We start from the raw sequence: 21,224 nt of genomic DNA, 5'->3' as shown, positions 1-21,224 counted from the left end.
TTTGTATTGTAGTTGAGTGATGTGATTCTTATCATGTCCTGTTTTGTCCAATCTTATATGCCGAATTCAATACCAATTTCTTAAATTTCTAAACCAAAAGACGCCCCGTGCCCATCCTGATGTTTATATTTGTGGAAGTCGTTAAGCCTGCGCCTGAAGTCACAATGAGGCTTAATTGAACCATCTTGTTGTACGCCGTTACTCGAAAAGAGAAAGAGAAAAAATGACCATATCCCTAGACAAAAAGCGTTTCTACGACCAGATCCAACACTTCCGAAAGAGCGGGAATTCGGCCGCTGAAGAGAACACGCTCAACACTTACGTCCATCCTATTCGCCGCTACGCCCGTTTCAAGGAACGCCCGCTCAGTGCCTGATAATTCTCGGTTCTCCATGTCTTTCCACTTGCGCTCAGCCTCTTCGCGCGCGGCTTGCAAAACCTGTTCTGTATCCTCAGATTCCCAGAGATTGCACCTGTCACACTCCTTGCAGGGTGTGGCATCACCTTCTGGGCGAAAATGATCACAAAAGTGGCGATATCCTTCATCAGTGAGGTCAGCGCGACAGACATAGCACATCTTGTAGCCGCAGGGACACGTGAGTTTATTGCAACCTGCATTCTTGACGAAAGATGTGTTGCAGCGGGGACAGACGCGCTTTATAGCCATGCTCATGGCCTGCTCGACCTGTGTGCGTAGGGCGACGAGGGAGGATTCGTTGCATACGTGGATATCCTTCCAAGACTTGTGGCATGAGAGGCACGACATGCGGCCGCAGCTGGGGCTTTGGCAGGTAAATTTGGTACCGCGACGACGACGACGGTGACGGTTGAGGGCTTTGGACCACTCCACTGATATGTAGTCGCCAAAGGACTGCTGTGTGCTGAGAAGAAGGCAAATGAATGAGGAAATGAGGACGAACGGGAAGACGAACGGGAGGGTGCCGATACAGAGAACGAGGAAAAAGAGGTTGTAGATGCTATCCGACTTGATACGAAGAGCAGATTCGTGCGCTGGCGTGTATATGTCGTCTATCTCGGCATAGTCACAGAAGGGACACCGCACTAGAGGGAGGTTAGATGCTAGAAGGCTGTGCTCTGCTAGTCGACAGTCAAGTCTGTGCAGAATTTCTGCTCCCATCTTTTCTTCCTCCATGGCACGGCGGATATGATCTGGCGGGATATGTCCAGGGCATCCATCGCCGTCTGAAGAGAGGCACTTGAGCGTTCCCGTTTCGGGGTTGATGCTACTTTGCCAACCTTGCCCAAAGACTGCTTCTTTAATGGAGTGCTGTACACATCGGTAGCAGACGAGATGGCCCTCGCGGTTGCAGTGGGTAAACTCCTCAAAGGCTGCTGATATGAAGCAGCAGACACACTCATGCGTTGCATCTGCCTTTTCGGCCTCCTCGTTGTTGAGTATGACTGCAAGCCCCCTGTCTCTATCCTCTCTGTCTCTTCTGTCTTTTTCTTTCAACGGCGCCACCAAAGTATCATACAGTTCGCGGTCCAGTTCCGCGCTGCCTGTGGCTCGAATAGTGGGAGTAATGGAGCCCTGACCGGTTGAGCGCCACGATACCAGCGGGTGATTCTCTGCCTCGCCCGTAGCGACAGGCTTCCTTCTGAAAAACAGCGATGATATTGTGAAACGCCATGATTTGGAGGATAAAGTGACGAGGGTCTGGCGGGCTTCGAGGTAGGAATAGTTGGACTCGGCAAGAACGGCGTTTATGGTAGACCGCGACAAGCCTTTAAACTCATGCCATGCCAGATTTTGTACGGCTCTTTTGTACTCCTTGCTCTTGAACACCTCTGTTTTAGGTATCGCATCCGGTTGAGCGGTCTCTTTGTCCGGAACTCTCCACCGACCCTTGACCCACGTCACTCTATTCTTGAGCAGTGCATCGGCCACAAGAGCGAGCCTTGACTCGCCGTCGAAATTCGACAACAGCTCGCGAAACACTTCGATCTGGATATCGGGAAACACAGCGGCCAGAGCCTCGAGGCTGTTGTTGAGTTCGCGCAGGTCAGGTCTCTCGGGTGGCGGACATGGTAGTTGGGCTTCGTCGTAGATGTACTCGGGCTGAACAAGGTTGGAGTCGCTCGACTTGGACCGGACAGAGGGTGTTCTGGTTCTATCGGTGGAGGTGGAGGTGGAGGTGAGCAGCCCGGGGAAACCCATCGTGGCTGCTCATTCTGGTGCGTGTGCGCGTGAGGTTTGCTGATGGAAGTGATAAATGGCGGTGGTAATGGTTGACGGAGGATTAGGTAAGGTGTTTTGAGGCGTTGAGCTGAGGAATGAGGCTTGCGGTAGTTGGTTGGGGTGCAGAGCTGGATATTTTTCACCCAGAAAAATCAATGGGAATAGTTAGAGTTATTGAAATGCAACATGTCATCCATTCAGCTGTTCCATATCGTGACTGTCTAGAGGTGGCTAAGTTTCATAGTTGAAGGCGGTAAGTTGCGACAGAGTTTGTGGCACGATTGCTGAAACAACACAGGCTCGAATGAGTAACCGCCATTTATCGACCTTACTATGGCTGCGGAGTTATTCCAGGTTTCAAAGACTTGAATTTCATTAGATGTGAATATGTTGCTTCGTTCAAGAGGAATCAGAGTGTTGTTTCTGACTCATTGCTTACACCAGTCCTTGAGTTGTTTATACTGAAAGTGTGGAGTGGTCGCTTTAATTGTTAGCAGTATAATCAGAAAACCCAGCGTCATCAACGAGAACAAGCATGCATGATTATTTATTTGCCCTGCATCAGATACACTTGGCAGTTTGTGCCATACTCTGCACAAGGAATATAAATAAATTTAACAGTGACTTGACGACGAAGCCACATCGAAAGAATGAAGTTGATAGTTACGATGCTTCATCACTGACTACCTATACTTCGACTGGAAAGCTTCTACCAGTCTCGTATCTTCATACCTTAGAACTGCTGCTTATCAACATCAGATGCTGTCCCAGAGGTATAGCAAGGCCTTCGTCATTTCCCCCATCTCGGATATCAAATCCTTATATTCAGTAAGCGTTGTGCTTGAGGAAAGCTGCTGCTCCCCTCTCGCCCAGACTCCCGCGAACCATGCACTAGTTATATTAGAGCTTCTTTATTAACGTTATCGAACAATTTAACTCGGTCACGGCGAAAGAAGGAGAGATAAAAGACGCCCGAAATTTATTCATGCCGATGCTAGTACAGTATATGCGAGTAGACAGACCAGCCAAAACTCGATCTCCTGTATTGGTTGAACAGGAGTCTACAAGCTTATTTGAGAACACAAACCAGGCACGCATGTAAAGTGCCCCCATAGACTAGACAGCTCAGAAAGGCAGGAGAAATACGGATATGCTATGTCCGCAAATCGTCCAAGTGATCCGCCGTTGACGCACCCCACGCTTTGGTTGGTAACATCGATGGAGATGATCACCACACCAGATCGACCAACCCCGCAATGTTAACTCATCTCGAAACTATCAAGACGACAAGAATCAGGTTCACCTCCGTTATCAGATTCAGAAGGAGCTTACGCGAGATTATGATGGCAATGGGCGGTCAGATAAGGTAGCTCGTGTGTCAAGCCCAGAAACTGACTCGTCAAATCAGTTTAATTGCTGCGTAAAAGCTGCCACAGTATCACTGAGTGATATGCAGGCGGCAGCGTGGGCGGCCATCATCATCATCTCGAAACCGCCAACTCAAAATTAAGATTGCAGAATGCCTGTTTCACGTCACTCTGCTGCACAATAAGCACCGTCCATCTGCGCAGTCATCCATCATATCTGCAGCAGTGCAGCCCTCCCAACGGCCCCTCTTCAATCTTCAGTATGCACCATACGACATGCTCGATGCAGGCACGGGGGTTTGTGACCAAAGTCCCATCATGAAGTCAATGACCGGCCCGAGGCTTCGCAAGCGGTGAGACGAAGTTGACAACATCAAAGGTTAGCGCGCCGCCAGGGCTTTTAGACCTTGTGCGGCTAATAATCTATCATTTCGCGCTTAGAAGGTTGAATGAGTCCGGCAATGAGCTTAGAATAAGTCCGTTGATTTGATAGCTTGGCTGACGTTAGGCCTTGTGTTCTGATATAATTAAGCAATCACATGCTGAAAGCAATGGCAACTGACTTTGGAGGAGTCAAGGAGCAACACCACATCTTCCAAATATCTCTAAATGAGACTGAACTGACAACAAGGCTATAGATCTTTGTCAGATCCGCAGCCAGTCGTTCCTTGCAAATGCAGGCATTGCAGGTCCATTTCTCGCTGAGGATCTCGCTCCTTGTCAGCCGCTAGTTCTGTATTACCTACATCAAGCCCGCTAGACCACTTGTCAGGGACTCAAGCCTCTTGGACATCAAAGCTTCCACCCGAAATAGTCTCAGCGGTACGTGTATCACAGCGTTGAGATTGTGCGAGACTACGACTACGTATGTACACGGAGTCCTAACGGCAGCGCCAAGTCCGAGCCCTGACATGGGTTTTCAGGGATGACGACGATCTTGTCCCGTCATTGTTGGCTATGCTCAAACAAGCGAAGTGAGTGAGAAAAAGGGGTCTCTCGGCGATGGGCTCGGCACAAGCCAACAGTCGGCCAGCTCCACTCCCTGGAGGAGGAAGCACGCGACTTTGTGCAGGATAAAGCCCGTCGTGCATAAACTGCTGTGGAGGAAAAAGCAGATTCCCCATGACATGATGATGTGAGCTTTGCATTGGCTCCAAAAAGTTGGCATGTGCTATGAAGTGAAGTGCATTAATGCTAGTACGCGCATACATAGGATGCTTGGTGTTGCATTGAACAGCTAGTGGACAAAGCCAATCGACTGATGATCACTGATCCGAGAAGACAAAAAAAAAACCGTTCGCTCGTGGCGTCTGTCTCGGACGAATGATGTTGTTGAAGCGACAATAAACCGAGGGTATATTTTTGGCTCCCAGATCTACTATGGGGCACTGCCGCAGCTAATGATATTACGAATATCGGAGCTGAAATGTTTTGGCTTGCAAGTACAGTTCAACCAACAGGCTGGATCAGGACCACCAGAGAGGCTCAGGAGCCGGCCTGAGAACTGCCCCCGTGAGGATACAGTACCCAAGATGAAGGCCCGGCCTTTTGGCTTGTGTTTCACATCACACGGTGCCTCACGGTTGGGCGCTTGCATGTGCATCCGGAGGTGCTCATGAGACCTTGATTCCGAGGCACTATTCACGAGTTTAACTGGAGGGTGTGATGGTCTTGACGATCTTTGTTGTTGCAAAGGTCTTTATTTCCCTCATGACGGGTTTGATTGCTTGATGAAGCACTTGGCAGCGTTTCTCATCTCCAGGGAAGCGGCGTTTTCAGAGCGTGGTTTCGTCATTCATTATCTTCGACTGGGAGATCGATCAAGGACGATACGCACTGTTGACGTATGAAGTGTTTCTCTTGACTAGTCAGGCACCGAAACCCGAGCATCGATGCCTATAGCGCCGCAGTTGTGCGTTTTATTAAAGGTTGATCACCTTATTGCTCCAGATAATCGCCTGTGCGGTCGATTTACTGTAGATCCCGCATTGCACCATTTCCCTGATTTGGTTGTCGGCCACGCGACAAGGACTCTGTCTGCTTGCTGAGCATTACAGTATTCTTATGGAGTATCAAGTGCCGCTGGGCGTCATCAGAGGTTGCCCAAGTCAGCGCGGTCAGCCACCTCATCTTGGACAGAGCACAGCATCCACGGCAGTCAGGCTGAACCAACGATCCGTCATCTGTGACAGCTTGCTGTGGCTTTCAGCTGAGGTGGATTACCTTGCATTTCATAAGCAGCCAAAGTTCTATTCAGGGGGGGCTGTGAGGACGGAAACGCCTTGGCTGAGTATAATTTCTCACCGTAAGCTTTGGGACATTGATCAGTTCGAAGTCTAGATCCGCCATTTGGGTATTATTATTCAACTTGGGCAAATGTTGTTTATCTATTGCAGGAGGATAGCTCAGTGTTGCAGCCGCATCCATGTCCACTGCTGCTGTTGCATCGTTCTCGTCGCCGCCACTATTTCCATGCTCCACTTTCCGTCACCCCGGCCCTGCAACAATTCGTAGGACTTCGATCCCAAGTGATGAAAAGGCTTCGGTAAATTATCGTAAAGTTAGGGGGGCTCTTTGGTGGGTTTATTTTGGCGCCCTCTGTCGAAGAAACTTTTATGTCCCAAAAATATACGCCAATACGATGTACAACAGATACGGCCGGCCCCGAAAAAGATGAACCAAGCCAAGAAAAAAACACTGGACATCAAATCACAGAAAACGAGGGATCTACGGACATCAGTTGTGTAGTTACGTCTATCACACGGTGCCTGATTTTGGAGTTACCTAGAAAAACGCCACAGCCCGTATCTTTTCAGCCGCTTCACGATGAAGCTCAAGCTCAAGCTCAGAGCAATGGGAGCAAAGCAAGGCCAACTCTCTTAAGGCCTTGGGTCTCTGGTCTCAGTCACTGCCAGGGACAAAGCAGCACCAGGACAGGGTCCGGTGCTTGTCTGCAAGAATAAAGCCGTACAGTAACTTAGCCAAGCTTAGCTCAGGTGCCTAGGTTCCCCCTGGGCCACCCCCTGTCCTGGCGCTGGACATCCACCACACCTAACCAGCCGCCTCCTCCACCGCTACAACTGGAGAGTGAATGTACTGGCTTTGGGCGGGATCCTGGTTTAGCAGACTGCTCAGCCTTACTTAGTCGCGGTGAACGGGTCCCCTTTCCCTTGTCTTGGGCCTTGGTTAATATTTACTGGAGGTACTCCATGCTGTATGTATTTGGCTCAGCTTGGGATATATAACTTTGGTCCTCCCCCCCTCCCATCGACTGTTCTCTTCCTGCATTACCTACTGGTGCATCTTGAACTCTGTCTGCAGGCGTGGCTGTTCGTGTGCGTGCTCGCGTGATTACCACCCTCTTATATATTTAAGAGTATTTCGTAGACGGGCGGACTTGTTGGTTCGTCTTCCCACGCTCGCATTACACCTACGTATACACGTACACGCCAAATCATGAGAGGAGGCCTTTGGAACTGCTTAGAACTGAGGATTGGACGATCAAACATTGCATCTTGCTGCCCATAAACGAAACGATGAACCGAGATATGAAGCTGGATGTTGAATCCGTCATGGCCGACCAAGACAAGAACAGCCGCTATGAGGGCTACTTCGCCTATCGACCACTATCCAACCTACCTACACCGCCCCCAAGCTCTCGCAACTCATCCGCGGCTCAATCACCACGAACTACACTTGACGATGGAGAGCCATTGATGCCTCGATTTCGAGGTAAGTGGTAGCACTAGCACGGCTGGCAGAGGATTAAGCACTGTTGATGTGTAACATCACGTTGTTGATCTCCTGTCATGTCACGCAGCGTACAAAGCTTGTTTTACTGACAGACTATAGGCCCTGCCATCCACCTCGTCAACCTCATCCCGTCATCTGCCTCTCTGGCCACGGCCTCTGTCCCTCTTGTTCAGGCCATCCTGAGCCGCGCCAATCTCCCGATTGAGACCGTTGCTCTCGCAGTATGCATTCTCGATAGCCTCGACTCCCGCTTCGCCCGACGATGGCGCCTCTCGTGCCCCCTGCTGTCCGGCTACTTCTCCTCCACGTCTAAGCGACACACTCTCCCGCCGACGCCCATCATGCCTCAACGACAGCAGTTACACATCGACTCAGTCAACCCCGAGCTCATCATTTTGGCGGCTCTTGTCATTGCGGTCAAGTTCATGGAGGATCCTCAGGAGGCTTCTCAGTACTATTGCAAAGCCTGGGGCCGGGGCATGTGGTCACCCGAGCAGCTCAACACCACCGAACGATGCATCATGGAGAACCTCAACTACCGCATCATGCCCCTTTGCGATGAGGACTGTCTGACGGACGCTATGGTGGATATGCAATATGCCGCTCAGCAGCCCCAATGGGACATCAACGAGCATATACCCGCGGATAGTGACGACGAGAGCGACGACAGCAACAATCACAATAACTATGTGCCTAGCCACTCCAGATCAAAGACACTCGGCACAGGATCGGCAGTATTGGGGTTGGGCCTTTCTCTAACACCTGTCGATACCCCGACTGCCGAGGCCAGCCACTCGACTACCCCGCAACCGTCAAGGCTCTGCAATGACTACTTCAACCATTTCCAGGCACGAGAGGATTAAAAAGGATAAACGGCGTTCTTTCTTCACTTTGGGCATTACGAGGCGTTACCGTGGATACCGACACATTTAGCGACTTTTTATGGATTGTTTTGACAGCGACTCGACTCGATCCGGCGTGATGGGCATCTTGTTATGTGGTTGTTTTGGGAATCAGACCCCTTTTATAACGCTCCTGATTGGACGACGGGGCGGGAAATAGCATTGTTCTACATACGGAGGCATTCGGGGTGAACATTGAATTCCTATAATCGAGGAACAAGTTTATTGGGATTGATTTGGTTTGTTTTGGTCAGCTGGGTTTGCCTACATGGCATCATAGGTTGAAGCATGGATATGGCATCTGATCTGAAGCTAGGATTACACATACCCCTTTCCGTATATTCTAGTCAATAACTACGTACTTTTAATGTTCTATAAATGGCTCCCGGTCCCATACAAATCACTCCGGCCCTTGGCAAAACAAATCAGGCGATATCATGCCAGCATTTCTCAGGGGGGATCCACCCTGTTGACGTTGATGTCTTATCCAGGGTTCACCGCATGAAAAAACTCATGATGCAGTTTTTGTAAGTCAGTATACTATGCTTGGATACGGCAGTTGATGCCGGCTTGTTGTTTTGATTGTATGTTGAAGATATGTGGTGTTAATTACTGTGTCGAACGAGAGTTGCAGATGAAGAGCTATAATAGAATTCGCTGTATGCTACTCAATCACCCCTTGTCTATGGACTATTATCCTAACGAGGAGCTCATTCATCATTTCGCTTCTATATCTGGCTACATGTTGAGAATGATTGAGTATCTGTAGGACACCAATACATCTCCTCAAGGACTCAGCCTCTTCAATGTCCACTCCTCTCCCTCGCCCTCCCGTTCATAGACGAACCTGTCGTGAAGCCTACTCTCCCTTCCCTGCCAGAACTCGATCCTATCCGGGATAATCCTCAGCCCACCCCAGAACTCAGGAACAGGGATTTTCTCCTGCCCCTCAAACCGCTTCTCGACCTCTTTAACCCATCCTTCCAGCTGCTTGCGGCCATCGTCGTCGTCACCTTGTGGCTCAAGTACTTGACTCTGTCGACTAGCCCATGCACCGATTCTGCTTCCCCGAGCTCGTGTGTCGTAGTACGTCTGACTTTCTTCACGGGAGATCTTCTCCACCCGTCCTTCAACATGGACTTGGCGCTGTAGGGATTCCCAGAAGAACAACATCGCAGCACGGGGGTTGGTCGCTATATCAGCTGCCTTGCGAGACGTGCCCAGGTTAGTGTAGATGACGAAGCCGCGGTTGTCGAGCTCCTTTAGATACACAGTACGAGAGGAGATACGGCCTGAGGGGAGAGATGCTGTCGAGAGAGTGCATGATTCAGGATGATCTACGCCAGAATCATTCTCTTGGGCACGGGAGAACCATGCGTGGAATTGAGGGATAGGTGATGTTGGGTTGAGCTGTGAGCGGACGAGAGTTCCTTTGGTAAACTGCTCGGCTTGACCCGTTGCCTGATGGCCCGCGGGGGCGACTATGAGTTGTTAGTAAACTGTTCCATGAACAAATAGTGTTGTGAAGAAAGGAGTCATGATGGCAAGACTGGCGGGGTAAGGTTGAACATACAGATGAGCTTCGAAGTATCTGCTGAATGAAGCGCCATTTTTGCAGTAGAGAACAACCTAGAGCTGAAGTTAGGTGTTAGAAGACGCATTGAAATATATGTATATATATGAGTCTACTGTAGGAAATCATGCGATTTGACTCACTGGACGGGCTTTGAGGCATACGATGGAATGGGATGTTCAAGAGGAAAGAAGGTACGTACTGCGCTATCGGCGGGTGGTGGAGTCATGACATCTTCGAAGTGAAGGAAGTTTCTATTTGCTAACTTTATTCCAAGGATAAACATTGAGATTTCAGGAAATGTACCACCATTCATAGCACAACACGACTGTAGATGAATAAACAACCCAGTATCAAGACTTAGAGTTACAATGTGAAGGACTTCGCTATGGAACTTATGAGTACCTACACTACCAGTCTCATGATATTCCCGCCACGAAACGCACGAGAAAACAGACACACACACGAAACACACGGAACGCACAGGTGAAATAATAAATAAGTATTAAATTAAATAAACGTATACGACGATACGTATACATACATGATACATAACATACATAAAACCGTACGCCGACGACGTGAGTCGCGTCTCATTTACACATTCTATAACATCAAATGTCGTTCACGGGCATCATCCTGGAATGCTTGCTAACGCACGCCAATTTCTATCCGGCTTTGAAAAAAGCAAAAATTACAAAAATCCAACCATGTCATGAAACTTTTCAAATCCTTTCCGACTCATGTACAAGTTTACGAATCAGCCATAACCAACGCCAACAGAGCCATGCGGCAGTAGAGGCCATAGCGCATCTAAACATCATGTTAGCAATGTGATAAACATGTCGTAGGAATCAATGCTTACCTGTCGGAAGTATGCAGCCCGCTGGTCGAAGTCGACCTCCTCGGCAACCTCCTCGTTGCGAGGGAGAGGGTGCATAACAATTGAAGAGCTCTTAGCATGCTTGAGCGAAGCGTTGTCCACTCGGTAAGAGTTCTTAACGCGCTGGTACTCCTCCTCAGTAGGGAAGCGCTCCCGCTGCACACGTGTGCAGTACAGGACGTCACTGCGAGCCATGATCTCAGGTGTAAGAGTCTCAGACTCGCATAGAAGTTGGCCAGAAGCAACGAGCTGCTCTCGGACCTTAGGTGGCAAAGCCAGAGCCTTAGGGGCGACCAGCTGGACCTGGACGTGGTAGTGTCGCAGTAGGTATACAAGGGAGTGCACGGGTCGGCCATAGAGAAGATCACCCAGGAAGGTGATGGTCAAGCCCTGTACAGTACCCAACTCCTCACGGATGGTGAAGAGATCAAGGAAAGCCTGCGTGGGGTGCTCCTTGCTGCCGTTGCCGCCGTTGATAACAGGGACAGGGCTGTATTTCTCAGCAACATGAACGCTGCTCTCCTCAGGGTGACGGAGAACAACAGCATCACCATAGCAAGCCAGAGTACGGAGGGTATCCTGGAGAGTCTCACCCTTCTGGACAGAGGAGTGAGAGGTGGAGATGGCGATGGTGCGTCCACCAAGACGCTGCATAGCAGCATCGAACGAAGCCGACGTGCGAGTAGAGGGCTCGTAGAAGAGCGTGGTCAAGACGCGGCCTCGAAGGATGTTCAAGACACCTTCGCGCTGGACACCAAGACGCATCTCCTGAGCAACGGTGAAGAGCAGATGGAGATCAGCTCGGCTGTAAGACTTAACGGACAGGACGTGTGTGTTCTTGAACGACGAAGGCTGAGCCAGGAGCTGCTGCAGAGAAGAGCTGACCAGAGGTTGGAGTTGGAGGCCAGGGGCGAGCTCCTCAACAGGAGCAGCACCACGAGCAGGCGAAGGCAGAGTAGCGCCAACAGCACCAGTATCGACACCACGGAGACGGTTCAGAGGCTGGAAGCCACCCAGCATGGACATGCGGCGGGCTTGGGGAGAGTCGGTGGCTTGAGCGATCGAGGTGGTGGGCTTGACTGGAGGCGACATGGGAGGAGCGATATGCGAAGACATGTCCTTACCCTGAGGCGAGACAGGCAGGACTTCACCATCAAGGCAGACGGTGGTGTTCTGGAAAGTGACTCGTTGAACAGATCCACGCATAGTGCGGCCCACAAAAGGAGACCAAAAGGTACCCGGAGCCACGGTGTAGGGACGGTCAATCTCAGCCTCGATGGTGGTACCAGACTGATCGTGGAGCTCGAAGATCTCCATAGGGTTGGTGTAAAGGCGGTCCTTGATGTCGTCAACAGTCAAACGACCCTCAGCAACTGAAGTGAGCAGCAGAGGGAGAGCATCAGAGATACCCATATGAGGATCGCCCTTATGGCCGAGCGAAGTAGCCAGGCGGTAAGGCAGACTACCAATGGAGAACACATCAATGGTCGACATGTGCTGCCAGAGTGCCTTCTGATCAGCTGCAGTGGGCAGACGCTCGCACTCAGGGTACTCGTCACGGCTGAGGTATAGAGAGTAGATCGAGACGTCGCAGGTGACTTGGAGTCCCTTGGCCTTGCTAAGGGCGATAAGCTTGATATCGTCCTTGTTGGTGACCGAAGTAACGTGGATGCGACGGTTGTGGAGGCTGGCAAGGAGGAGAATAGAGGCCAAGTCAGTCAGCTTAGCATCGGTGACGATAGGCTTGTGTGTAGGCCAAGAATCGAAGTGAGCAGTGACAGCAGCAACCTTGCTGATGTTGCCAGAGAGGTGGTTGAAGGGGATGAAGAGAGAGCCAACCTCGCCAGTAACATGGCTGATCTGGTCAGCATTGTCCGAGGTAGCGGCCACAGAGAAGTTGTAGTCACAGTAGCCACCCCGTCGGCTGTTCTGCTGAGCGGTCTTCAAAGTGAGGGCATCAGTGATGGCGCCATCAACACCCAGAGGCATAACCCGGATCATGCTGAAACCAGCAGAAATAGAGGACTTGGTCACTGTTTGAAGATCATCATTGCTGGCAGTGGCGATGCCTGGAACAAAGGCAGCGATGTTGATTAGACCAGGCAGCACGATGGTTCGGTGGCTGGTCTGGTAATCGCGCTTAGAGACCTCAAGCTCGAAGTGGCGGGCAATGGCCTCAACGAGGATCTTGGCGTTCTTGACGTTGGTGACGAGAGGGATCTGGTAATCAACGGCCATACGTCGAGTCTGGTAACCCTTACTCATGTAGTTGGCAGGACGACGGTACTTGTTGTTGGAAGGCAAATTGATGTACAGATCAATGGTATTCTTAGCCAGATGCTGGGTGAGAGAGAACTCAGAGCTGCGATCCTCCTCCTTTCCGAGAACCTCAAGGTACTGGCACTGAACGCCGTGCTCCTGGAGGAAATCGGCGGTACCGGAAGTAGCGAACAGCTTGTAGCCGAGCTTCTCAAGCTTCTGGACAGAAGGAAGCATCTCACGCTTGTCCTTGTAGGATCCAATGGACAGGAGGATGTTCTTCTTGGGGATCTTGAAACCAGTAGACATCAAAGCCTTCAGATAGGCCTCATTCTTGTCAACACCGAAGCAAGCAACCTCACCTGTAGAGGCCATCTCGACACCGAGTACGGGATCGGCACCGGAAAGACGGGAGAAACTGAACTGAGGAACCTTGACACCGACGCAGTTGGGGGCAAGATCGGTGGGAGGGTAAGCCTGGAAAGGCTGGCCCATGATGGCCTTGGTGGCCATCTCGATCAAGTCAACACCCATGACCTTGGACACGAAGGGGAACGAACGTGAGGCACGAACGTTACACTCGATGACCTTGATGTCGTTGTCCTTGGCAATGAACTGAATGTTGAAAGGACCAGTGACGTTGAGGGCCAGACCAATCTTGCGAGTAGCCTCCTCAATACGCTCGATGGTAGTGGCTTCCAAATCTTGAGGAGGCAAGATAAGGGTAGCATCACCAGAGTGAACACCAGCGTTCTCGACGTGTTCGGAGATAAAGTGTCCAATAACCTTACCGTCCTTGGCAACGGCGTCCATCTCAATCTCCTTGGCATTCTCAATGTACTTGGTAATAACGACAGGGTGCTCCCGAGAAACCTCAGCAGCCTGGTCCAAATAATTCTTGAGATCCTTCTCAGAGTAAACTGTGTTCATAGCAGCACCCGAGAGGACGTAGGAGGGTCGAACCAGCACGGGATAAGAAACAGCGTTACAGAACTCCTGAGCTTCAGCGAAGCTAGTAAGCTCCTTCCAGGTAGGTTGATCGACCTCAATGCGGTCCAGCATACGAGAGAACTTGTATCGGTTCTCGGCATTGTCAATCATCTCGGGAGAAGTACCCAGAACCTTGACACCAGCACGGTGTAGGGGGAGTGCAATGTTGTTGGGGGTTTGACCACCCATAGCACCCAAAACACCGCTTGAGTTCTCAAGCTGGTAAATGTCCAGGACAGTTTCGAGGTTGATGTTCTCGAAGTAAAGCTTATCAGCTTCGTCGTAGTCTGTACTAACCGTCTCCGGGTTATAGTTGACCATGATTGTCTTGAAACCGGTAGCGCGAAGCGTTCGAATAGCTCGGACTGAGCACCAATCGAACTCGACGGACGAACCGATACGGTAGACACCAGAGCCGAGGACCATAACACCGTGGTCGTCGAAGTTGACATCGTGATCAGATGCATTGTAGGTCATGTAGAGGTAGTTGGTGAAGGCAGGGAACTCAGCAGCGACGGTATCAATCTGCTTGACGAAGGGCTGGATACCAGCCTCAAGTCGCAGGCGACGGACAGCAATCTCGTTGGAGCTCCAGAATTTGGCGAGCTGACGATCACTGAAACCCAGTCGCTTGGCCTGGAGAAGGATAGAGGGGCTGGTGGTGATGTCGGTTGTGCTGTAGCTGGTCATTCTCTTGGCGAAGTCGCTTAAGCCCTTGAGCTTGCGAAGGAACCACTTGTCGATCTTGGTCAACTCCCAAATCTTGTCGACAGTGTATCCCTCGTGCATGGCGTTGGCAATGGCAAACAGACGCTGGTCAGAGGGGGTCTGGAGCTCATCCTCAATACTCATGAGGGCCTCCGTCTCATTGAAGCCGAGGTTGTGGAAGTCAATGGCTCGGATAGCCTTCTGGATGGCCTCCTCGAAAGATCGACCAATACTCATGACTTCACCCACACTCTTCATGGAGGAGCCAAGCTGAGTGGACACGCGGGTGAACTTCTTGAGATCCCATCGAGGCATCTTGACCACGACGTAATCGAGCGAGGGCTCGAAGCAAGCACAGGTGGACTTGGTGACCGAGTTCTTAATCTCCTTGAGAGGAATACCAAGACCAAGCTTGGCAGCGATAAAGGCCAGAGGGTAACCTGTAGCCTTAGAGGCGAGAGCAGAAGATCGAGACAGACGGGCGTTGACCTCGATGATGCAGTACTCGCGGGAAAAGGGGTTCAGGGCATACTGGATGTTACACTCTCCAACGACGCCAAGATGGCGAATGACATTGACAGCTGTTGTTCGCAGCATGTTGTAGTCTTCATCAGACAAGGTCTGCGAGGGAGCGACAACAATAGAGTCACCAGTGTGGATACCGAGAGGGTCGAAGTTCTCCATGTTACACACTGTGATGCAGTTGTCTTGAGCATCACGGACAACCTCGTACTCGATCTCCTTCCAGCCCTTCATACTACGTTCAATCAGAACTTGGGGACTGGCGGCGAAAGCCTTGTTGCAGAGATCCATCAGTTCCTCCTCGTTGTTGGCGAAACCACTGCCGAGACCACCAAGGGCATAGGCGGCACGCACAATGACGGGGAAGCCAATGTCCTTCACGACGTGCATAGCCTCGTCGATGTTGTTGGCAGAGGCGGACTTTGCACACTTCTCGCCAATAGAGTCCATGCTTCGGGCAAAGAGCTCACGATCCTCGGTGGTGATGATGGTGTCGATCGGAGTACCAAGGACCTTGACACCAAGAGACTCGAACTCATCCTTGAGCTGGATACCGACCTGAAGGGCGGTCTGGCCACCGAAGGTCACATAGATAGCATCAGGTCGCTCATACTGGATGACCTTTCGAACGAAGTCGGCGTTGACAGGGAGGAAGTAAACCTTGTCAGCCAAGCCCTTGGAGGTCTGGATAGTGGCAATATTGGGGTTGATGAGGACAGTGTAGATGCCCTCTTCCTTCAAAGCCTTGATAGCTTGGCTACCAGAGTAGTCAAACTCACCAGCCTGACCAATGCTGAGACCACCACTGCCAAGAACAAGGACCTTGCGAACGGAGACGCGGGGGTGAAGACGCTCGTTCTCCTCGATGGTGCCGCCAGGGAAGCTGACAGGAGCCTTGAGGAGCTCGGGCTTCTCAGCGCAGTTGGCCATGGTGTTAATGAAGACATCGAAGAGGAACTCGGTGTCGCGAGGACCAGGGGTGCTCTCGGGGTGGAACTGCACACTGAAGTAGGGCTTCTCTGTATGGAAGATACCCTCGTTACTGCCATCATTGGCGTTGACGAAGAGCTCTTTCCAGCCATTGGTCAGGCTGTCAGTGTCGACAGCGAAACCGTGGTTCTGAGAAGTGATGTGGCATTTTCCAGTAACCATGCTGGTACAAGGAATGTTGTGACCACGGTTACCGAACTTCATCTTCTTGGTGGTGGCACCAGCAGCACGGGCGAGGAGCTGATGTCCCAAGCAGATACCGAAAACGGGGATTTCATTCTTCTCGAGGACGGCAGCGATGTTCTTAACGACGTTGTCGAGCATAGCGGGGTCACCGGGACCATTAGAGAGGAAGAGACCGTCGAACTCGTCGATAGCGCTGGCGATATCGTAGTCCCAAGGACAGACAAGGACCTCGACACCACGCTTGAGGAAGCACCTCAGCTGGTTAAACTTCATACCGACATCGAGGCACAAAACACGGATAGTACGCCCGGATGGGTGCTTACGGGCGACCGAGGTCGGAGGCTTGTAGAGCTTAGGAGCCTTAATGGAAACTACATAGATAATGAGCATGCGTCTTCGAGTTTGAAAACGCTAGGAAACTCACCTTCGGCCACCAAGTTCTTGGTGTTTGGGTTGACCCATTCGACCTGCTCAAAGTGGTCGGTGGGCAAAGCAGCCAAGGCATCGTCAGCCTGACTGTTGACAGAGCCATTGGTCAGGCCACGGGTCTCAAGGCGCATCTTACCCAACATGCTACCCTTCTCACGGATTCTCTTGGTCAAAGAGCGAGTGTCAACGCCGTACATAGCGGGAACGCCCTGCTCCTTGAGCCATGTGCCCAGAGAGGATTTGGCCAAGAAATGGGAGAAGTCTTCGCCAGCATATGAAGCTGTGACTAGACCAGCAATATGGATTTCGCTGGACTCAAAGTGAGCTGGCAGATCGCCGAGGAGCTCATCCATGGCCTCGCGCGAGGGAACACCATAGTTTCCGACAAGAGGGAAAGTGATGACGAGGATCTGGCCGCGGTACGAAGGATCCGTTACGGACTCAGGATAGCCAACCATACCCGTTTGGAAGACCAGCTCTCCAGCAATGCTCTTCTGAGCACCAAAGCTGTAACCCTGGAAGGAGGAGCCATCTTCAAGCTCGAGGCAGACGAGGCCATCATCCTCGGCGCCAATCTGACGCGCAGAGGCGGGAGGCTGAGAAACCAAAGCCATTGTAGTGGTTATGGTAATGGTTTAGGGATGAAGCAAAGAAAAACACAAAAAATCTCCGGCGCTGGGCTATATCAACAAAATACCCAAAGAAGCGCGGGGCAACGACGTGGAGGGGTCGTCGCGGGAGGACAGGGAGATTGCGAGCGACGGGCCGGCAAGTTAACTCGTTTTCAGAGCTACCCTGGTAAGGTCAGAAGCTACCTCGCAATCATCAGCCTCAACTGTAGTTGGAGGTGAAGAGGATGTTGGAGAAGAGCGAGGGTTTGGGAGGAGGAGAAAAAAGAGAAGGAAGGCTTTTGATAAAAGCGGCCCTCGAAACTTTTTTTTTTATCGCCGGGGCTGCAGTACAGGGTACTCCCCGCTGTGTATTGCTATAAGCTCTAATTGGCCAATTGAGAGATGGTTCCCTCGATGAGGCCAATCGCAGCATTCCATTGAAATCTGCAGGGACACTAAAATGCCCCGCCATGCCTTGGCCAAACTTCTCAAGCCTCTCCACAAGCTGCGCAACAACCTTCCATCATGACCGATCGCTCATCAGAAATGGTTGGACTTGAGCCTCGAGAGTGGGTTTGTTGGATCAGCGGTCAGGGTTTAGCCGCACTGTCGATACGGGCCAAGGCATTGGAAAATTCCCTGCCCGAGTGCCATAGCAGGTGGCGGGGAGACTTGTGAAAGACTCCGGTAACGGAAGAAACATCTACGACATATGCGGCTTGGAGTTGTCATGACAAAGTCTTCAACGTGGAAAACAATGCATTGCTAATAACGCAGTAGGCAACCGTTCTGGAAGCTGCAGAATGCTTGTGAGCTTTCAGTCCGTAAGCATAATAATAACGCTTACTGTGAGAAAGTGCTGCAGTCAGCCACGCGTGCAACAGGACAACCTTTTCTCTGCCGGCACTCAACGCCCCCAAGATCCATGATCGAAAAAGCTCGAGCCCAGGGCGGTAGTGAGAAAAAGGCGCTTTACATCACAGGCTAAAACGTAGAACACCCACTTTCCGCTCAGCATCCACCTCCACAGCTTGAAAAAGATTTTTTTTCTTACATCTGATCTTGCTATGATTGGATTAGTTCATGGTGATTGTCCACCCTCAGTCACGTTTAGCCTCATGCAAGCCGCCAAAACCCGATATGCAGGTTCACCAGCAAGTATCCTGACCTGAGGTTTGTGCTTCAGCATGAAGGTCTTGACAATTATGGAGCAGAGAAATGATATCGTATGCTCCGTTGCAATGGAAGATACATACAAATCCCCCATAAGTTATAAATGTCGCGAACTCGAGTGTCGAATAGAATATCATTATTTCATGTAAATAAATTTGGCTCGAGATCGATTCGGTGAAGACTACTTTGTGAGATTGCAGGTGCGCGAATTGATACAGCCAAAAACGAACGTAAAATCATTTACACAGGCTAGACTCTCTTGGCTTTTCATTGCTAATATTCCTGAAGCGAGCTCCTCAACTCCCTGAGCAAAATCACCAACTACATATACACTTCTCCTTCTGAACCACCCCCAAAGTAACGCTATTCTTATAACAATATTGCTTCTAATCTGCCAGTTTGTCGAGCTCTCAAGACCAAGCCAGCCCTTATACCATAAAAAAGAAGAAGAAAGTGTTATGCTATTCGTTAGATGAACTGGTCAACTTGACCCAAGATAACTCCCATCTGTGTCTATAAATCTTTGCACCATATCTACGCCTTCACGTTCTTTGTCTCACTCAGTAATCGTCTGAGCCAGCAGCATTAGGGCATAGGAGGTGCCCCCATATTCGTGATCCTGGGCGTCCTCTGTGCTGTCGGGCTGGCCTGGCTTCCCATCATGCCAGGCTTCTGGCCGCCTTGTGTATTCATACGGTAAGCTGGTTCTCTCTTCGGGTCAATGCCGGGGAAGACAGCCTGCAGTCTTGAATACAAGTCCCTTATGCTATTATTTCGCTCTTCACGGTCAGCGACTGGGTCGATGTTGTTGTCCGCACCTTCAGGTCCTACAGCTGGGACCCGGAGTTTGAGCGAAAGAGTCAGAGCAGGTGCAGTGAGGTATGCTGGACAGGGCGGAACTTTAACTTCAGGCTTCCGATCTGCAAGTGCGGCCATATACGATAAGTTTGCTTGCAATCTCCTCATACATCTGAGGCACGGTTAGTTGTGTAAAGTAATTCTTTGTCCAAATGAGAACTCACTGGAGATAATCTTGCTGTAGTTGCGTCTCCTCGTCTGTCGGTTTTTTATCCGCAGGGTTTCCAGCTGCAGCGCTCTCCTTCTTCAGTTCTTGTTGGGTTGCCTGGATTTGTATAGATTCATAGAGAAGCTCGTGGTTGATATCGAGCAACAATGCGAATCGTTCTTTATCTCGAGATTCGGTACCGGGGCTCAGCGGAGCCGCTGTTAAAGTTCCATTGACAGCCGATCCTTGATTCGAAGAGAAGGTCGGCGTCTGGGGTGTCGATAGTCCGGCAGATACGGGTTGTTGTTGCTGCTGCTGCCCTTGCGCCTGTGTCGGAGCTTGTTGAGTCTGCTGCTGCTGTTGCGACTGTGGTTGTTGGGACTGCTGGTTCGTAGGGGTCTGGCTTTGAGGAGGAGGCTGAGGAGTCGGAAATTGACCCTGTTGCGAAGGCAGAGCGTTGTTCGGCGTCCCTTGTGCGGCGCTCGGGGGTCTTTGAGGGGTCGATACCTGGCCCATACCAGCGGGGTTAGCAGCTTGTTGTTGTTGTTGTTGCTGTTGTTGCTGTTGTTGCTGTTGTTGCTGTTGTTGCTGTTGTTGCTGCTGCTGCTGCTGTTGTTGTTGTTGCTGCTGCTGCTGCGCTTGAGCCTGCGCTTGCTGTTGCTGTTGCTGTTGCAATCGCTGCATCATCTGAGGATTCTGGGGCATCCCGGGTTGGTTCATCGGGAAGCCCTGCATGCCTCCGCCCATCATATAATTTGGTGCAAAATTCTGAGGAGCGACCGACGAGGGAACGACTTGACCGTAAGGGTTACCAGCGAACTGCTGTTGGAAACCTGCCACTGTGCGCAATATGTTAGCTGTCGGGTGTGAAGGAGGAGTGTTTTGTCGTGTCGCATATCGTTTTGCGCCGCGCTTCTTCTTAATCATGTCTAACCACAGGCTGTCCACACATCGTTAAAGAGGCTGGTGCTGTTTACAGGAGCATTGGAAGCAGGCGCGTCGTGAAAGATTCGATCGAAGATTGCGCGCAAATGAAGAAATGGTACCTACTCTGACCATTGGCAGCCATATGCTGCATTCCTGCGTTTGGCATCATGCCTCCTGGACCAGCACCCATCATTTGAGGATTCGCGCTAGGGTTAAAGCCTCCTTGAGGCGTCATGCTGGCGAACTGCTGCTGCTGGTTATACATCATCTGCTGAGCGGCTGGCTGGGCTCCGGACTGCTGCTGTGGGGCAGGGTTGTTGAAAGAGGGAGCAGCATTGTTGCTAAAGCCGTAGCCGGCGGAGTACATGGCTGTTTGTGAATGTGACTGTGACCTGGGCTGGGCTGGGCTGTCGCTTTCAGGGCGTCAAGGCGTCAAGGCGTCAAGGCGTCAGTGCAGCGCTTCAAGCGGCAGCGCGTGCTGTACTGGCTGTGCTGTGCTGTAGCAGCGGCAGACAGCAGCGTATAATAGTGGGAGGGATGTGTTGGGATTGCGCGTGTGTGAGCGAGAACAGGCTTGTCGTTGGCTGGCGAAGGAACACGAATGGGGTCCAATCAGTCGGTCAGTCCATCAATTCGGTGAGTGACAAGTGAGGAGTGACAGGAGGTCGTATGGCGTGGGATCGGGAGGCTGGGCTTGTCGCTTGTGTACGGATATGGACATGTATGGACGCGGTTCAGTTGATTC

The 21,224-nt window shown here is 51.1% G+C and overlaps 5 protein-coding genes across 5 annotated transcripts; 1 reads left to right on the top strand and 4 right to left on the bottom strand.

Annotated features, from left to right (window-relative positions):
• Positions 1-87: 87 nt before the first annotated feature.
• On the bottom strand, positions 88-2,232 carry FOBCDRAFT_29951 (uncharacterized protein). The gene has a single exon (XM_031179023.3). It carries the CDS (start codon positions 2,177-2,179, stop codon positions 236-238), a length of 1,944 nt encoding a protein of 647 aa, XP_031044910.2. The 5' UTR covers positions 2,180-2,232; the 3' UTR covers positions 88-235.
• Positions 2,233-6,863: 4,631 nt separating this feature from the next.
• FOBCDRAFT_249690 (uncharacterized protein) lies at positions 6,864-8,601 on the top strand. Its single transcript, XM_031179026.3, has 2 exons — positions 6,864-7,299; positions 7,420-8,601. Exons 1-2 carry the CDS (start codon positions 7,104-7,106, stop codon positions 8,181-8,183), a joined length of 960 nt encoding a protein of 319 aa, XP_031044913.2. The 5' UTR covers positions 6,864-7,103; the 3' UTR covers positions 8,184-8,601.
• A 51-nt stretch (positions 8,602-8,652) lies between these two features.
• On the bottom strand, positions 8,653-9,990 carry FOBCDRAFT_221003 (uncharacterized protein). The gene is made up of 3 exons (XM_031179029.3): positions 9,939-9,990; positions 9,796-9,857; positions 8,653-9,703 (listed from the first exon to the last, which is right to left on the bottom strand). Exons 2-3 carry the CDS (start codon positions 9,830-9,832, stop codon positions 9,009-9,011), a joined length of 732 nt encoding a protein of 243 aa, XP_031044916.2. The 5' UTR covers positions 9,833-9,857; positions 9,939-9,990; the 3' UTR covers positions 8,653-9,008.
• A 297-nt stretch (positions 9,991-10,287) lies between these two features.
• Positions 10,288-17,659, bottom strand: FOBCDRAFT_259726 (uncharacterized protein). The gene is made up of 3 exons (XM_031179031.3): positions 16,758-17,659; positions 10,661-16,704; positions 10,288-10,608 (listed from the first exon to the last, which is right to left on the bottom strand). Exons 1-3 carry the CDS (start codon positions 17,374-17,376, stop codon positions 10,549-10,551), a joined length of 6,723 nt encoding a protein of 2,240 aa, XP_031044918.2. The 5' UTR covers positions 17,377-17,659; the 3' UTR covers positions 10,288-10,548.
• Positions 17,660-19,131: 1,472 nt separating this feature from the next.
• FOBCDRAFT_238999 (uncharacterized protein) lies at positions 19,132-20,747 on the bottom strand (the record flags this gene model as incomplete). The annotated part of the gene is made up of 3 exons (XM_059610239.1): positions 19,132-19,516; positions 19,569-20,385; positions 20,603-20,747. The coding sequence occupies 3 exons, from the start codon at positions 20,745-20,747 to the stop codon at positions 19,132-19,134; spliced, it is 1,347 nt and encodes a 448-aa protein (XP_059464681.1).
• Between the last annotated feature and the right edge of the window lie 477 nt (positions 20,748-21,224).

The sequence above is a fragment of the Fusarium oxysporum genome, chromosome IV, assembly GCF_013085055.1.
Source record: "Fusarium oxysporum Fo47 chromosome IV, complete sequence".
NCBI lineage: Eukaryota > Fungi > Ascomycota > Sordariomycetes > Hypocreales > Nectriaceae > Fusarium > Fusarium oxysporum.
Note: the sequence above shows the minus strand (reverse complement) of the source record. Positions and strands in the feature narration are given on the sequence as shown.

Coding starts and splice junctions, on each gene's coding strand:
- FOBCDRAFT_29951 (XM_031179023.3), bottom strand. CDS start 2,179: ATGGGTTTCCCCGGGCTGCTCACCTCCACCTCCACCTCCACCGATAGA.
- FOBCDRAFT_249690 (XM_031179026.3), top strand. CDS start 7,104: ATGAACCGAGATATGAAGCTGGATGTTGAATCCGTCATGGCCGACCAA. Junction 7,300..7,419: donor ATTGATGCCTCGATTTCGAG/GTAAGTGGTAGC, acceptor GACAGACTATAG/GCCCTGCCATCCACCTCGTC.
- FOBCDRAFT_221003 (XM_031179029.3), bottom strand. CDS start 9,832: ATGGCGCTTCATTCAGCAGATACTTCGAAGCTCATCT. Junction 9,704..9,795: donor AGATACTTCGAAGCTCATCT/GTATGTTCAACC, acceptor AACAACTCATAG/TCGCCCCCGCGGGCCATCAG.
- FOBCDRAFT_259726 (XM_031179031.3), bottom strand. CDS start 17,376: ATGGCTTTGGTTTCTCAGCCTCCCGCCTCTGCGCGTCAGATTGGCGCC. Junction 16,705..16,757: donor CAAGAACTTGGTGGCCGAAG/GTGAGTTTCCTA, acceptor TTATCTATGTAG/TTTCCATTAAGGCTCCTAAG. Junction 10,609..10,660: donor GGGCTGCATACTTCCGACAG/GTAAGCATTGAT, acceptor CATGATGTTTAG/ATGCGCTATGGCCTCTACTG.